Genomic DNA, 17,005 nt, shown 5'->3' on the forward strand with positions numbered 1-17,005 from the left:
TGGCCCTGAAGTAGTATCACGATATTTGAGGGTATATTTGCGATAACGATATTCTTGATGGTATGACAAGCTAGTAAAAAAAAAAAAAAAAGAAGTTATTTTGCAGTTTGCCTTCAAATATTCAGTAAAAACTAAAATGATCTCATTTCTTTAGTTTGTGAACAACAGCAGTAAGTCAGTGTGAGATTCAGATTCTGTATACAATATTAACAGTTCAACAGAATAAAATCTACCGCAAATTACACATTTAAACAGCTCCCAAATACAAAAAATGTCCCCTGGGATCGACATATATATATATATACAGTACAGGCCAAAAGTTTGGACACACCTTCTCATTCAATGCGTTTTCTTTATTTTCATGACTATTTACATTGTAGATTCTCACTGAAGGCATCAAAACTATGAATGAACACATGTGGAGTTATGTACTTAACAAAAAAAGGTGAAATAACTGAAAACATGTTTTATATTCTAGTTTCTTCAAAATAGCCACCCTTTGCTCTGATTACTGCTTTGCACACTCTTGGCATTCTCTTGATGAGCTTCAAGAGGTAGTCACCTGAAATGGTTTCCACTTCACAGGTGTGCCTTATCAGGGTTAATTAGTGGAATTTCTTGCTTTATCAATGGGGTTGGGACCATCAGTTGTGTTGTGCAGAAGTCAGGTTAACACACAGCCGACAGCCCTATTGGACAACTGTTAAAATTCATATTATGGCAAGAACTAATCAGCTAACTAAAGAAAAACGAGTGGCCATCATTACTGTAAGAAATGAAGGTCAGTCAGTCCGGAAAATTGCAAAAACTTTAAATGTGTCCCCAAGTGGAGTCGCAAAAACCATCAAGCGCTACAACGAAACTGGCACACATGAGGACCGACCCAGGAAAGGAAGACCAAGAGTCACCTCTGCTTCTGAGGATAAGTTCATCCGAGTCACCAGCCTCAGAAATCGCAAGTTAACAGCAGCTCAGATCAGAGACCAGATGAATGCCACACAGAGTTCTAGCAGCAGACCCGTCTCTAGAACAACTCTTAAGAGGAGACTGCGCCAATCAGGCCTTCATGGTCAAATAGCTGCTAGGAAACCACTGCTAAGGAGAGGCAACAAGCAGAAGAGATTTGTTTGGGCCAAGAAACACAAGGAATGGACATTAGACCAGTGGAAATCTGTGCTTTGGTCTGATGAGTCCAAATTTGAGATCTTTGGTTCCAACCGCCGGGTCTTTGTGAGACGCAGAAAAGGTGAACGGATGGATTCCACATGCCTGGTTCCCACTGTGAAGCATGGAGGAGGAGGTGTGATGGTGTGGGGGTGTTTTGCTGGTGACACTGTTGGGGATTTATCCAAAATTGAAGGCACACTGAACCAGCATGGCTACCACAGCATCCTGCAGCGACATGCCATCCCATCCGGTTTGCGTTTAGTTGGACGATCATTTATTTTTCAACAGGACAATGACCCCAAACACACCTCCAGGCTGTGTAAGGGCTATTTGACCAAGAAGGAGAGTGATGGAGTGCTGTGGCAGATGACCTGGCCTCCACAGTCACCGGACCTGAACCCAATCCAGATGGTTTGGGGTGAGCTGGACCGCAGAGTGAAGGCAAAGGGGCCAACAAGTGCTAAACACCTCTGGGAACTCCTTCAAGACTGTTGGAAAACCATTTCAGGTGACTACCTCTTGAAGCTCATGGAGAGAATGCCAAGAGTGTGCAAAGCAGTAATCAGAGCAAAGGGTGGCTATTTTGAAGAAACTAGAATATAAAACATGTTTTCAGTTATTTCACCTTTTTTTGTTAAGTACATAACTCCACATGTGTTCATTCATAGTTTTGATGCCTTCAGTGAGAATCTACAATGTAAATAGTCATGAAAATAAAGAAAACGCATTGAATGAGAAGGTGTGTCCAAACTTTTGACCTGTACTGTATATATATATATATATATATATATATCAACAGGTGATTTCCCTCTTTTTCCACCTGGACCTTTATGCTCTGCCATTTCTCCTCTAATCATCACGCTGTAACCTGTGACAGGCTGTTATGATACTACAACTATCACACATTCACATATATGGAGTTTTTGATCAAGCAGCGAGCGTCACGTAGGTTTACATTACCAAAGGTTTATGACAAAATCACTTGACAACACCGAGAGGAGAGGGAGAGACACTGTGCTGCTGCCAGAGGAGCCGCTGAATGAGTTCCCTCTGAGCGATAACCCACTAAAAGAGTCTGAGAAGTCCGGGGCTGTTCATAAAACATTCAGGATGCCACAGTTTATTCCACACTACTGAGGCGGCTGCTCTTTCTGGAACCACTGCGAGTTGCTAATAATTTTGCTTTCAGCTATGCTTGTTGTTGCCGTGGGTAACACACACCCAATTGTCAGGACTGTGAATTGCATCAACCATGTGCTCAAACAAAACAGTGACCCACTCATTGAAAAACTGCTCCATAGTGCTGCTAGAGGTGTTGTGAAGAAAGTTTATTTCAGCTTTGGCTGGCATTTCATTATCTGATTTATTTGGTCTTTTTTAAACTTAAATATGAATACCTGTATGAGTCCAATAGATACCAACCTATGTTACTGTCAGCTACTCTCACTTCTTACATACACTGTTCTGGATACTCTGCACTGGAAAGCTTTGATTGTTTGTTAAAATAAAAACACTGCTGGCTATATGCTTTTGATTCACATTGATAGGGAAAGCCTTGAAATTCTTTTTAAACAGTACGTAGGAACATTACGCTGGTTTTTAGGGTTGTGATACAGCTGGGATCACATTCTAAAAAGAGCGATAGAATATCCCTGATGTCCTACACAGATTTAATTTGTTCTGTCTGTGCCTGTCCTCGTCCTGCAGGGGAGCAGGGACAATATGAGTGTGGTGCTGGTGTGTTTACCCGGAGCTCCCAAGATCTCAGAGGAGGCTGTGAAGAAAGAAGAGGAATTGGATAAGTACCTGGAGACCCGTGTTGAGGGTCAGCACACGCAACACACGCACACACATACAAACATAATAGACAATGTATTTGTTATAATAACCAGTTAAGGTACAGTTAATCTAAACTTAGAGTCAAGGAGATTTAAAAATGCCGTGGTCTTGATAGTTTCTGTATTAGTTTCAGTGTATATCTGACTGTTTTCCTGCTGTTTAAACTATCACTGTCTGATATGCTGTGTTTGGTGTATTGTTATTTTAAACATTTATGTGCTCAGTGGTAGTTAAATGCCCACACTGTTCTTTGGGCCCAGCAGTCTTTCAGTGCCTTCTTCAAAAATGTTTTTTAAAAAGGTTAAGTGAAACAAGAGGCCACATACTGTGCTCAGTTTCTGTTTACATAACCAGGGCAAAATAAACATTCTTTAGGTAATACAAATATTTGAAATCAGTCTGACACACACACACACACACACACACACACTCACACACTCGCAGTGATTTTTCCACTACTATGTGTGATTTCTCAGCCTCTGTAGAAAGAGGTAGTGGTTTACAATACATATATTGTATTGTAACATGATCTCTCACAAACCCCTTGTCCTCTTTGTGTTTGTGTGCAGAGTTACTGGGGAACTGCGGGGAGGGGGGAGTCCCTGACCTGGTGTCGGTCCTGAGGAGCATTGCCACAGAGAACATCCCCAACCTTCCACCTGGCGGAGGCCTGGCCAGCAAGTAAATACACAGCCTGGAACAACATGCAGCTGCATTTTACACACAGAACATATCGTTTAATATTATTGGATGACACAAAACATGATTTTGTTATGGCTTGGAAACTTGTAAAATTCATAACTTACCACCGAGATACTGTATCCTAATGTGCGGAGTGTGGATACCCAACAACCCGACAACAAATCAAGAATTTTGCTTGGGTTCGGTCCACTTGACATGCTGCTGTGTTGTACTATGGCCTATTCAAGTGCTGGACTTGTTATTTATGTTTGTTATTTTACGCCTGAACGCAACACAGGCTCCGCTCCAGTTGAGTGTGTGTGCTGTGCCATGCTGCGTTTCTGTGCGAGCGGTGTGTTTGACTGTGCGTAACAGTCGGGTTGAAGGTCAAGGTCAAGGTCAAATTTATTTATATAGCACATTTAAAAACAACCAGAGTTGACCAACGTGCTTCACAAGCATAAAAGAAACTAACAAAATACAGAAACACAGGGCAAACAAACAAAAACAATATGTGGAGTCGAGATGTCAAAGATCAGCCCACATTAAAAGCCAAAGGAAAAAAGGTACGTCTTTAGTAAAGTGTTGAAAGATTCAGTGGTCTGAGCAGTTCTTATCTGCATGGGTAAACTACTCCAAAGGTTAGGAGCAGCCACAGAAAAAGCTTGGTGACCTCTGTTGTTCGGACTTAAAAATCAGAAAGTCTGTCGGGAGTCAGGCCGGGCTCGGTTATAATTGTCTCGAACTCGGGTGCGGTCAGGAAAATGCGCCCCGAGTCGTGCTCTACTATTGTGCACACAAGTCAAAAATTTTTTCAACATAGTTCGAAATGACTTGAAAAAGTGATATGAGAGATCAGCCAAAACATTAAAACCACTGCCAGTTGAAGTGAATAATATTGCTCATTTTGTTACAATACAATGTTGTGCTGGGAAACCTTTGGTCCTTCCATTCATGTGGATGTCACTTGACACACTACACCCATCCAAATGACATTACCGATCAAGTACACCCTATTGGCAATTGCACTCCCTGATGGCAGTTGCACCATGCCACACCACAAAAACTGCTCAGGAATGGCGGGGCAGACATGACTATGCTCAAGGTGTCAACCTGGCCTCCAAAATCCATTGGGCATACCGGTACCTTGCCCCACAACTCACAGGACTCAAAGGATCCGTCAACAACGCCTTGGTGCCAGACAACACAGGACACCCCCAGAGGTCCAGTCTCCATGCCTCGACAGGTCAGAGGCTCCACTTTAGATCGGACTTGGCTCTGACCCGTCGAGGCCTGGACAAAGGACCTCTGAGGTACTGGTTTGTCCTGCAGATGCTCGATCAGATTGGGATCTGGGGAATTTGAACGCCAGGTCGATGTCTTGAGATCTTTGTCACATTCCTAGGGCCATTCCTGAGCAGTTTTTGTGGTGTGGCAAGGTGCCCTGCCATGCTGAGGGGTTACTGTCATTGGGAGTACTGCTGCAATCAGTAGGGGTACTTGGTCTATAACAGTGTTTAGGTGGGTGGAGTGCATAAAGGGGCATCCACATGAATGCCAGGACCAAAGGTTTCCCAGCAGAACATTGCATTGTGATGAAATGATCAATGTTATTCACTTCACCTGGCAGTGGTTTCAATGTTTCTGCAGTAATGACATTTTTCTGTGCTTTGGAGGTGTGTTCATGTGTTTGAGGTGGGAAAAATATTTTTTGTAACATAGGTCAGCATGTCACAGAGGCAAGACTGTAGAATCAAATGGCCACAGTTTGGAGGGGCTGCCGCCGCTTTCCATAGCCGATGCACGGCAGCTCGATACAGACTGCACTTCGCCGCTGCATGGTGTGTTTTCGACATAGAGTATATCTTTGGATTTAGGTCTGTTTGTCAGACTAAAAAGGCAATTTGAAGATGTCACCTTAATCTTAGGGAAATTTGATATGTATTTTAAACAGTGTACTGATGTTTTATAATTTATTACACAAGAATATAATCAGCAGATTAATTGATAATGTCAGTAATCGTCAGCTGCAGCCTCTGTCACACTGAGCCAAGCTTGGTCGCACACAGGCAGTTGCGTCCACTCCGACACACGTGCACTTAAAAACTCCCAAACGTGCAGATAACACTCCTCAAAACACTTACGAGTAGAGATTCATAAAGAGATTCTGTAGTCTCTTTATGCGCCAGTAGCGGATACTCAAATATCGACTGAATTGCTTTCTTAGTTCCATTAAAATTTTAATCAATACACATTTGCAGAGAATCAACGGAGACTGTTTGTGTTATATGGGGAGTCGTTCTCCTGTCTAAGCAGCGAGCTGTGTGTTGTTTGTGTTTGCAGACGGAGTGTGATCGAGGCGGTGTACAACAAGCTGAACCCTCACAGAGAAGAGGAAGGGGTGAGTCTTTCACTCTCTAAACCCCTCACCCCTCCCACCTTTCACCCCCACCTCAACATGACCTTGTAAACACACACCAGCCCAAACAAGGACACTCTTTTGTGTGTGTGTGTGTGTGTGTGTGTGTGAATGAACTTGATTTAAGTGTGAAAGAGGGTGGAGGATAGACTCAGCAGCATAACCTTTGCGAGCTCAGTGAAACTCATTGGACTGTACGTTGAAAAACATTGAAGAGGTGAAGTCAGATTAAATTTGTATTTATCGCTGAAATAGTGGATACTATACATGAAGAGATCACACTTGCGTATGTCATGGACCCATCTTCAACACAGATTCAGTGTGAGCACAGAGAAACTTTCCTCCTTCAACAGATTAATACAAAAAGTCTTCTATTGTAAAATGCTACACTTAAATCATTCTGCAGAGTGAGATAACAATAAGAACGACTTTTTGAGTACAGGGGGCTTTAATTGATAGGTTAAATACATTGTTCACAATGCTGATAGAGAGTGGATACCTGAAGCGTACAGAGTAAGTAAAATGTGTCCAAATAGCAAGGCAAAGTTACCTTTGTGAACGACTTTTATTGTCAAATATCTAACTCGAACTTCAGAATCAGGGCTCAAAGGCAAAACCCCAGTGCACTGCTTGTCCCTGCCACTTAGCGCTAACCCCTCTGTTTTGCATGTTCACATCTAAGGTAAGGGTGCTTTGATTCTCATTGTGACAGAAAGGTAGGGCGAAGTGTTAAGCGGGATTTATACTTCTGCGTCAAATCAACGATGCACCTACAGTAGGCTCTGCATCGATGTTGACCCTACACCGTACCCTATGCTGTAGTCTGACGTGCACCTCCCCAGAAATGTAACTACAAGTCGCGGCGACGCAGACCTCCTGTCTATTTCTGTAAGCTGAAACCATTTCCTTCAGTTGTTTTGTCAGTGAACCTTGTGAGTTGTAATGGAGCCGAAATTTGTAGTGTTACCTTTGTTAAATGTCCCTGTTGTTGCTGTTTATATGAGTAGAGGAAAAGTCAGCTAGCTGCCAGGCTAATTTGTACAATGTAAAATGCCATAGGCTCGTGCTAAAAAGATTAGCATGTTGTATTTGTGGGGAAAATGTGTCCAGCAACTTTGTGTTTAATGTGTGTTTTGAATCAATTAAACTTTACAGCACTTCACAGAAACCTCCGCCGCCGACTAGTGTTTTGGAAGTGTAATTGCAGAGTGACACAGACACACCACCACACAAGTATAAATGCTCACAATGGCGTTAGCCGTGTACGTAGGCCACGGCGTAGGCTCTGCCGCACAAGTATAAATCCCGCTTTAGGGCCACATGGCCCTCCAAACAGAGGATATTCTGAGGCAGACTCCAAAGCAAGTGTTATGAGAAATCAGCTGCACAAGCAACAAAAAAACCCCACAAATCTGTTTTCTTCATTGATGAAGATTTTAAAATTGCAATAACCATTATCTTATCATAGCTTGATGTTGTTTCAGTCAAGTATGGTTCTTTTCTTTAGAACAAGCGCGACAAAAGAAATTGTTAATATGCCGATATCTCGGTATGTTACATTGTTATTGCTGATTTGTGCATGACAGTCCCAGATTTTGACACATTTCTATTTTGCATTTCCTCCCTTCAATGGCATATGACAACCGAAATTGAACTTAGGTCCAGCAGTGACCAGAGCATCGGAGCGGAGCGGGTGAAAATTTCCGCTCCCCGCTCGCAGACCTCTCACTTTTCGCCGCTCGTCCGCTCCGCTTGGTTCTGCGCATTCTTCGCTCAGCTCCACTCCATCATAAATTTTATCCCTCTCTACTCGCTCACCACTCCACTCAAAAAAACTGCATTGTACTACCCTAACCTGTAATCTTCTATTCACAAATAAAACATGAGTTTGGTAGATTCTCCGGGGAAGCCCTCTCCCCGCAATTAGGGACTGTTCTACACGGTACCGTTGTCGGCAGGGTGGAAATAAGTCAAAGTGTAGAGGAGACGGACCGGGTTAAGCGGCCGGCCTCCGGGGAAGCCCTCTCGCCTCTCCCCACAGTTAGGGACCGTTCTCCAAGGTACCGCTGCTTCTCTTCTCAGTTTCTTTTCTGAAGTACACAGTAAACTCCATAGTTTTGAAAGAAAATAGTGTGGGTGTGCGCAGGTGCAAAGATGCATTCTGGGTGGGGCATGAGCAACTGGAGCGAAATTGGAGCGAGAGATAAGGCTCCGCTCAATCTTTATTAAAAAAAAAAAAAAATAGCCGCTCCTCGCTCAACACAAAATCCGTCCGCTCCGCTCACATGCTCTGGCAGTGATGTTGCTACACTTTTTACTGCTGCTCTAATATCAGTGCAGACTTGTAGGATAGGATCTTGGGTTGCTAACATCAGCCTACAGAGCAGATTCTGGCCTGGTAATGAAGCAGCATTTTTTCTTATTTGCTGACGTGCTTGATTGATTGTTTGCGTGAAACTCAAGCTGTGACAACGGCAAAAGGTTGCCTGTAGCCCAGGCAAGAGAAATCACCACAGCAGAAGACGGCATATACTGTTTATGTAAACGCCAGCATCAGTGACTACAGGTGATGTATCAGGGTCTTGAAGGGTTGTCCCATTTTAAAGGAGAAGACCTTAGTTACTACCCCTTGTAACTCTACTCCGAGGGGCAAGGTGGCACTCGAATAAGGAGGGGTAAAAATAAGAAATTGGATTGGGCCAAAATCTCTAAAAACCATACGTTGTCTAGGAGATAATATCACATCCATCACCTTAAAGAAATAGCTGTCAAGGCTAATGGAACTTTAGAAATGCATTTCTTATTCTAAAGAAGAGATCAGTGTCAGGTTTCAAACAGCCAGGGAGGGTCTGATGTGATGGTGAAGGTGTGTTTATGTATGAGGGCACGTGAGTTTATTTGTCATATTAATTTCAGTGGAGTCTTGACTTGCAGGCTCTTTTCTCTGGGCTGTGTGGGTGCTGACCAACCTCCCCCCTCCCTCTCTGTTACACCATACAGCGAATATCACAAAGGGTTTTTGGTCACAGGGTCAGAGGTAGCGTTTGCATGGGCTTGTCCGACTGGTGCAGCAGTGTCTCTGACATCGTCACGCTAGTGTGTGGTAGATATTTGATGTGAGTATTATGCCGCTGCTTGTTAGTGTATGTAAGTGTGCGTGTGTGTGTGTGTTTGACCATGGAGTGTGCCTGCAGAGTCTGACCCCTGGCGTGTCACCTCAGGCCTGTGCGGGGGGAGAGGAGGAGAGTGAGGAGGGAGGTGGCAGCACGGCGGCTCATCTGCTGGAGGCACTGCGGCAGTTCCGCCTGCACCACCGGGGGCAGTACCGCACGGTGCTGGAGGAGTCCCTGGCCGCCTACCACCTGCGGGGGGAGAGCGCTGCGGAGGGAGCAGGGGAGGGCAGGAGGACCTCCGACGACGACGACGATGACGGCCAGCAGCAGACTGCCTCCCCTCCCACTCCCCCCTCGCCCCCGCCCTCACCTGCCACTGCAGAGCTGGAGGCCAGCCCAGATGCACCCGCCCCTGATCCCTACTCTGACTGAGCACCCCGCCCGCATACCAACCCACCTGCCCACCCATCCGACCCCAGAGCTCTAGTCAGACGTGCTATGACCTCTCCTCCTCTTTCCTTCATCACAGAACTTGAATGGACACACCGGCCACTTCCTGCTTCATCACAGTCTGCAGCTACAGCCACTGTTGCCATTCATGAATATTTTAATAATGCAATGGAAATAAAAACGGCCCCTCTGTCTATTCAAGTTCTGTCTCCGAGCCACATATATACCTTCCTCCTAATGAGGACCCTTCCTTTTGTTTCCCCTGTCTTCTGACCACCTCCGCTTGGATTCCCAAACTTGCCAGCCACTTTTACAACCTGACCACACAGACTGATGTTTACAATAGAAGAGAATCAGTAACAAATCATTATTACATGCAAAAGTGGCTGGTGAAGCAAAAATGAACGTTGCTCTTCATTGCCTACATTTACCAGTATTGGCTTCTGGCTCATTTCCCACTTGACCCCCCCTACCCCCCCTTCCCTTTCAGCCTCAACCCCCTCCCACACACACCTGCTTACAGTGGACGAACTGACAGAGAAAAGGAGCGGAGACCCTCTGAGCTGCAGCTGTGTTCAACACACTGCACTGTCTGCAGGCCTGCCCCATCTACAGACTCAGAACACACTCTTTTGCGTATATGTATGTATGCGTGTTTGTATGTCTGCATGAGTTTGAGTGATGGAGAAAGAGGCCAATCATCACTACTGAAATGTTTTCTGGTAGCGGGTGGTACTTGATTGTTAGCCCACTTATCGGCAAGTTTAGCAGTCTGGGTACTGAAAAACTGGGCAGTCTAACTCCACAGTAACTCTTTTATAGGTGGGTGTACACTTGTAGTTTGAGTGGCATTTCATTTAAATCATACCGTCACCACATATCCCAAATTCCATATCACTGCATTTTAGTACACTGCCTCACAGTCACCCACAAAGAGGTTAAATGTGTTTCAGGTTGTTGTTATTTAGGTGAATTTATATGTCAGTAACACTCAAGTATGCTAGTTCAAGGTGACTAAAGGGGCCATAAAAGTAACGTTTGTTTAAATTAAAACAAGTCTGTAGCCACTCTAGGAACCGTGTAAGGCTGTAATGTTCATAACTAAATTATTGCAGAGAAATCAGACCAGTGCTAGACGAAATGTCGTATTGTTTGCTGTTTGTACAGTGTGTCATTTTTTCTTAGACATACAGCATCTTGTTCAAATTTTGTGACATGGTTCGGCTTGTCAAGGTTAGCTGCAAACTGCTGTTAGCCAATCATAGCTAATAGTTCCATAGAGATCGCTCCATAGAACAGCTCAGGGAAGCAGCTGCGGTCTCCTCGTTAATGCTGGTTTGGGAGGTCAGACTGATTTATAATTGCCAAAACAACCAATAAGTCTTCATTCATAAAGTCCTTTCTCTTGTTAAACTGAAAAAAAAAAAAAGAGGTTGAAGACACTTCAGATGCAGCATGAATCTCACTCGTTTGTCGCGTTTGTTGAAATTTATTTTCAAGTGTAGCGTGGGCTCATTGTTGCCTGGGCAACCAGTGCAAATGTGAGACTTACGCTTTATCAGTAGTCAAACTGTGTTTTTCGCTTTTACAAAATAAAAGACTCAAAAGGGTGAAGACTAAATGGTTGAATGCCTTTGTGCAGGTTAACAACTTTTGGATTTTAAACGCGATCGAAGATGTGTTAGCATTATAGCGCTAGCTGTTTTTAGCTGAATACTAATGGCATCACTGGTAACGTGCTATTGTTAGCATTCGTCTCTGAGCACAGCTGCACTTAAAGGGATAGTTTGGATTTTTTTGAAGATTTATAAGGTACTTATCCATAGTCATTGTATTGCATACAGTAGGTGTCTGTCGGCATGCCTCCAGTTTGGAGAAGCAGACGGGAGTACTGCCACAGAAGCGAAACAGTGTACTGCTGTAGATGGGGACGTTAGCCAAACCCACCTAAGCCACCTAAAAAAATCAAAATCAATTTAAGTGTGCGATATATTAAGAATATTTTTGAACACTTTACCCTGCTGTCAGGGGGCGCTGAAGCCGTTGTGTCCATTCATGTTCTCTTTAAAGCCAAAGAGCTGCTGGTCTACCACTGCCTCAGTCGGTTAGTTTATGCATCATTGTGTGACTTTTGTGAATGTGAACTTATAAAACATTAATGTCACACAATAAGACAAACATGCTGTCCGTTCAAGGCAGCGTTAGACCAGCAACTCGCCTGTCCTGTGAGGTAAAACTACTGTTGTTTTTAATGCAGTCTGGCCTTGAAGAGAGCCATATAATGGCTTCAGTTCCCCCGTCGGAAATCGCTGTCTGACCGCAAAGTGAAGCTGTGAAAATAATTTCAACGTTGCAACACTTGAAATGATATTGACTTTTTTAGGTGGCTAAATTGCGTTTTTCTGCTGCCTGCATTCACAGCAGTATTGCTTTACTTAAGTGTCGGTACTCCTGCCTGCTTCTCCAAACTGGGGGCGACATGGGCTGCCATGGATCAGTATCTCGTACAACCTCACGTCAAAACACCTAAACTATCCCTTCAAGTAAAGCTGTTCTGACAAAGTCAGTCTTAGACAGATTAGAGTTGAACAGAGTCTAACTGTAGAGCTGAATCCGAGAAATTTAAGATGGGGAAAATGAAGTCAGTAGACGCGACGAACTGTCCAGCTTTAGGTAACAATGTGGCCTTTCTTTCGGCGACACCCTCAGGCTAACAGATTCAATGTGCGGCTTACATTACCTCCCTACAGTCATACTGCTAGCACGGCTGAAAATGTCCACTGTAGTCATTCTCACGTTTAGCACCTGTGCCATCGATTACACCTGGAATCAGTGTCTTTTATACGAGATGACTGTGTGAGCATCAGAGTAAAGCAGATCTCCAGTGCTCTTGCTGACAGCCGCTGGTAGTAACTGCGGCAGGATGTGTTTCAGCTTGATAAAATCCCACACGCAGTATATTTAATTCCTCACAGGTTATGACATCGTCTGTTCTGAACACAATCTGGAACTCTCCCCTCATTGTGAAAGTTTGATTCGAACAGACTGAACCTACAGCGTTCATTCTTCTTCTCTGAAAGCAGGTAGAGGGTTATTGTAAGTCTATATAAAGCCCAGTACCCAGTGACCCTGGTAATGCATGCACTGCACTTATCTTTTCAATATCTAAGGCACTTAACTATCGGAGGGGAGGTTATGCTAAACACTCCGCGTATGTATGTCTGTATGTGTGTTTGTGTATGTATGAGTTGCATTTGTATGCGGTTACGTGGGCCAAATCAGTCCCACCCACACAGTTAAAATGACAAATGAACAAATAAAAATGATTTGAGGTATAATGCCATGATTTGTGTCAAGTTTGTGAGTATTTCTGGATGTAATCTGACTGTACAGATATGTTTCTTGTCTTCTGGTCCTGTCAAATGTGTCATACCTTGCAAATGTGTAGGTTAGGGGAACAAAAAAGCAGGAAAAGTCATATTTTCCCTTTTTAAATTGGCTTGCATGTCACCAAAAATCATGAGAATTGCTGTCACAGCCTGAGGTAAAGTGGTAGCATTTGACACAGGACCATTCCCTGAAACTTGTAGTGGAATTTTTCAGTGTTTCTACCATATTTAATGTGTTGTATATGTTTCTGTGTAGGCTGTGAAGTTTCCAGCTCGAGCAGAAAATATACCCTCACCTTCCTTGCCCTCCCCTGTCAGCTTTTAGCTCCAGCCTCGACTCGTAATTTCATCTCAGCAGCTCAAAGACGTTTTAATCTGTCGTCTCCTTTAAAACAATAGCAGCAAAACTAAACGCCTGCCGCTGCGTTGCATGAGCTGGCGGCGACGAGCGGAGGGGGAGCTGCGTAGACTATAGGGACTCCATTCTCTCCATTTCTCCCCTGTTTTTCAGTCTGACAGTTGGCCTCGTGATTCTCCGCAAGGTGAGTCATCAGAGGTCTGGGTTCTGGTTGTGTTAACATACAGGCTGGGCAGGGGAATAATGTCATTGTCTTTCACCATTATCCATTCAGTCTGAGTAGATAAACGAGGGCAGTGAGGTTCAACATTATTTAAGGCATCAGGAGCTGTATCTTAAAACTACTGTGTGCTCCGGAAGATGCAGGAAAAAAAACCCTAACACACCTCTCTCCATCTCTTTCTCCTTTTTACTCACCCAGAGCGCCGGTGAGCTGGAAGACCCCTGGTAGCCGTGGCAACGACCCCTGTCTCCTCCTGGTGATCGGTGCATCCGCCCCGAGGAGGAGTGTCTCTCCATTGCGCCATGTCTTTCTCCACTAAAAAGAGGACATGTGGTGTGTGTTGGAGTGCGTGAGTGTGCGTATGTTGGTTGTGCATGTGTGTGTGTGTGTGTGTGTGTGTGTGCAGCAGTGGGACAAAGACAACGACGACAACAACTACACACACGCATACTGCTTTAAACCTGGAGGAAAACAAAAAATCACTTTTCAGAAATGTCAAGATTTTATGAACTGAAACATTGTGATGGTAGAGATGATTTTTACCATTGAGGTGTTTTTTTTTCTTTTCTTGAATGTTGACATCGAACTCCTGACTTCACAATGACGTAAGGACCTATAGCGTGCGCGTATGTTTGTGTGTGCGAGAGAGAGTTTGTGTGTGAGAGTGTTTTGAGGAGGGCCAAGAGAAGACAGACGGTGCATAAAGACTTTGTATGTAATTCTTCTTCTCCTGGACTTTTTTTTTTTTTTTTTTTTTTTTTTTGTGCTCCTGAGTCTGATATTTGCCTAACACCTTTGCTTCTCCCCTCTTAAAAAAAGACACACACACTCTCTCTAACACACACAGACACATCATTTAAAAAAAAACAAAAAAAACAAAACATAAACACCCCCCCACCCACCCTCACTTCCACCTGTGCACGTATGTGATGTGCCACCTTCGCAGGGCACTGCATGAGGACTTTGGTTCTACATGTACAGCTACGTGGTTTTCTAGTCGACCCGGATGGACAGCCATTGGTTGAGACTGACTGAACCCGAAGGCTGATTGGCTCCTGCCGTGTGAGAAGTGGAAATGATTTGGATTTTTTTAATTTTTTTTTTTTGTTGTTGTTGTTGATACTATTAGGATAATGACGATGATAATCATGATGGGGAAAAATGGGAGGTTATCTAGTTCACTGAAGAGCCGAGTGCAAGTTGGACTCATGGAGGCGGGGTGGTGGGTCGGGTGGGGGGTTTTGGGGGGGGGGCGGGCGGGGCTGTTGTATCACTGGTTGGACTTAGGGCAGGAGGGTGGTGGGTCAAACGGGCTTCCCCACCTCCCTCCCCACCATCATGGTTGGAAGTACACATGACGGCGGACTGTCCTGACAGAGGAAAGTTTTTTTTTTTTTTTTTTTTTAATGTTGTCCATGAGGTTACTAGCTGCTCGCTATGTAGAGTGAGTGAACTCCCTGTTTTAACCCTGTTCCTGGTTCTCAGACTGCATTGGTAATGTTTGTATTGCTGTTGTTTGATTGCACTCACATTTGATTACAGAAAGCGTCTATATATGAAATAAAATACCTGCCAAGGATCCAGTGGTGACTGCGTATTTTCATGAGAGGCCGTGTCATCTCTGGGTGTTTGTGATAGTCTGTGTGGCCTTTTCCTTTTCTACTTTCAGACACCGGTATCACGAAGCGAGACTGGTCAGCACCCTGACCATAGACTGTTGACGTCACCCATTGGTTTGTGGACTACCGTTGTGAAACAAGGACGTATTAAGGTGCAGACGCATCAAACAGACATTCAAGAACTAGAAGCCGACTCTTGCAGTGCGTCATGCTGGCTGTGTCTGGGCCAAAAAATGTAACTTAAACGCATTGCAGAGATTACAGCCAACGGCAAAGTAGCTATATTGTGCGCGCATGAGGGGAAATAACTTTCCTCACCAGCAGGTGGCGGTATGTTCCCGTCAACTCATTTCCTTGTCGACTAAACAAAAGACTAGTCAGCTAGTCTAATAAAAGGAATTGTGTGCATTAAGAGCCCTTTGAAACCTTTAATCACAATCTTCAATGACCATGTCGGATTTTAAATACCGCTGAAGTACGAGAGACTTGGCGCTGTGCGGTATGAATGTGAACATGACGGCAACTCAAAAGTTAACCACTAAAATAGCATCTAAAATAAGTAAACTGCCTCTGAAATGTGGGGCACATTGAACATTGCAGATCATCCGACAGAAAGGATAGTAATCCACTTTAAAGTTAATAAAACATCTAAATTATAATTAAATTTCAGTCTAAATGAGAGGCATTTTGCACCGTGCTGTATGAATGTAAACCTGCACATTATCTGAGTTGAATGTGGTTGCACATTGCTCCAGTCAAGTGATTATATTCCAGTTTTTTCTGGTGTCTGACAGCTCTGTAGCACCCACTAGTGGCGGGCAGCTACGTGACAGTTAAGCAGCCTTGTACCTGAATAAAACACTAATTGGTTTAACCGACTTATATTTCTGGGGCCGACTAGCGAGGGGGCGGACGTTTAATCATTTTGGCGACTAATCGCGCGCATCCCTAGTCTGTGTCTGTCATTCAAAAAGGGAAATTGAAGACCGACAGGATGGATCTCTTCACACCTGGATTACTGCAACAGACTCTTTTCTTGCCTGAATCAAAAACCTACTGACTCCAGAATGTTCAGAATTCTGCTTTGGTGCAAATGAAAGTGACAACAGGTGCAATGGAGAGGCAAAATCAAGACAACCCCGAAAAAGGGAATGGTTTTACATGTGGTGTCCACAGACAGTTGCTCTCTCCTTATCCTTCCTGACTGATTCGTCTCTAGTTTTGTGTTCTGCTAGTGTCCTTGTCACTACTGGTAGCATGAGGCGGCACCTGCAGCCCAATCAGGTTGCACAGGTAGTCCAGCTCCTCCAGGATGGCATATCTATATGTGTGGTCGCAAGAAGGTTTGCAGTGTCTCCCAGCACAGTCTTAAGAGCATGAAGGAGATACCAGCAGATCGGCCATTACACGAGGAGAGCTGGACAGGGCCGTAGAACAACATCAACCCAGCAGCAGGACCGGTATCTGCTCCTTTGTGTGAGGAGGAACAGGAGGAGTTCTGCCAGAGCCTTACAAAATGACCTCCAGCAGGCTACTGGTGTGCATGTTTCTGACCACACTGTCAGAAACAGACTCCATGAGGGTGGCATGAGGGCCTGACGTCCTCGAGTGGGACCTGTGCTCACAGCCCAGCACCGTGCAGCTCGATTGGCATTCATCAGAGAACACCAGAATTGGCAGGTCTGCCATTGGCGCCCTGTTCTCTTCACAGATGAGAGCAGCTTTACACCGAGCACATGTGACAGGC

General features: G+C 44.4%; 1 protein-coding gene across 2 annotated transcripts in view; it reads left to right on the top strand.

Annotated features, from left to right (window-relative positions):
* Positions 1–14,520, top strand: part of ppm1bb (protein phosphatase, Mg2+/Mn2+ dependent, 1Bb) — a 34,677-nt gene extending 20,157 nt beyond the window's left edge. The window contains exons 3-6 of one of the 2 annotated variants that reach the window (XM_033611201.2): positions 2,875–2,992; positions 3,576–3,687; positions 6,031–6,088; positions 13,838–14,520. In XM_033611201.2, coding sequence (XP_033467092.1) covers positions 2,875–2,992; positions 3,576–3,687; positions 6,031–6,088; positions 13,838–13,867 — 318 coding nt within the window. In that variant the 3' untranslated portion in view covers positions 13,868–14,520. Of the gene's footprint in view, positions 1–2,874; positions 2,993–3,575; positions 3,688–6,030; positions 6,089–9,327; positions 11,095–13,837 lie in introns of those variants that run through there. The other variant, XM_033611200.2, reaches the window with a different exon arrangement.
* Positions 14,521–17,005: the final 2,485 nt, after the last annotated feature.

This window comes from Epinephelus lanceolatus, chromosome 21 (assembly GCF_041903045.1).
Source record: "Epinephelus lanceolatus isolate andai-2023 chromosome 21, ASM4190304v1, whole genome shotgun sequence".
Classification (NCBI taxonomy): domain Eukaryota; kingdom Metazoa; phylum Chordata; class Actinopteri; order Perciformes; family Serranidae; genus Epinephelus; species Epinephelus lanceolatus.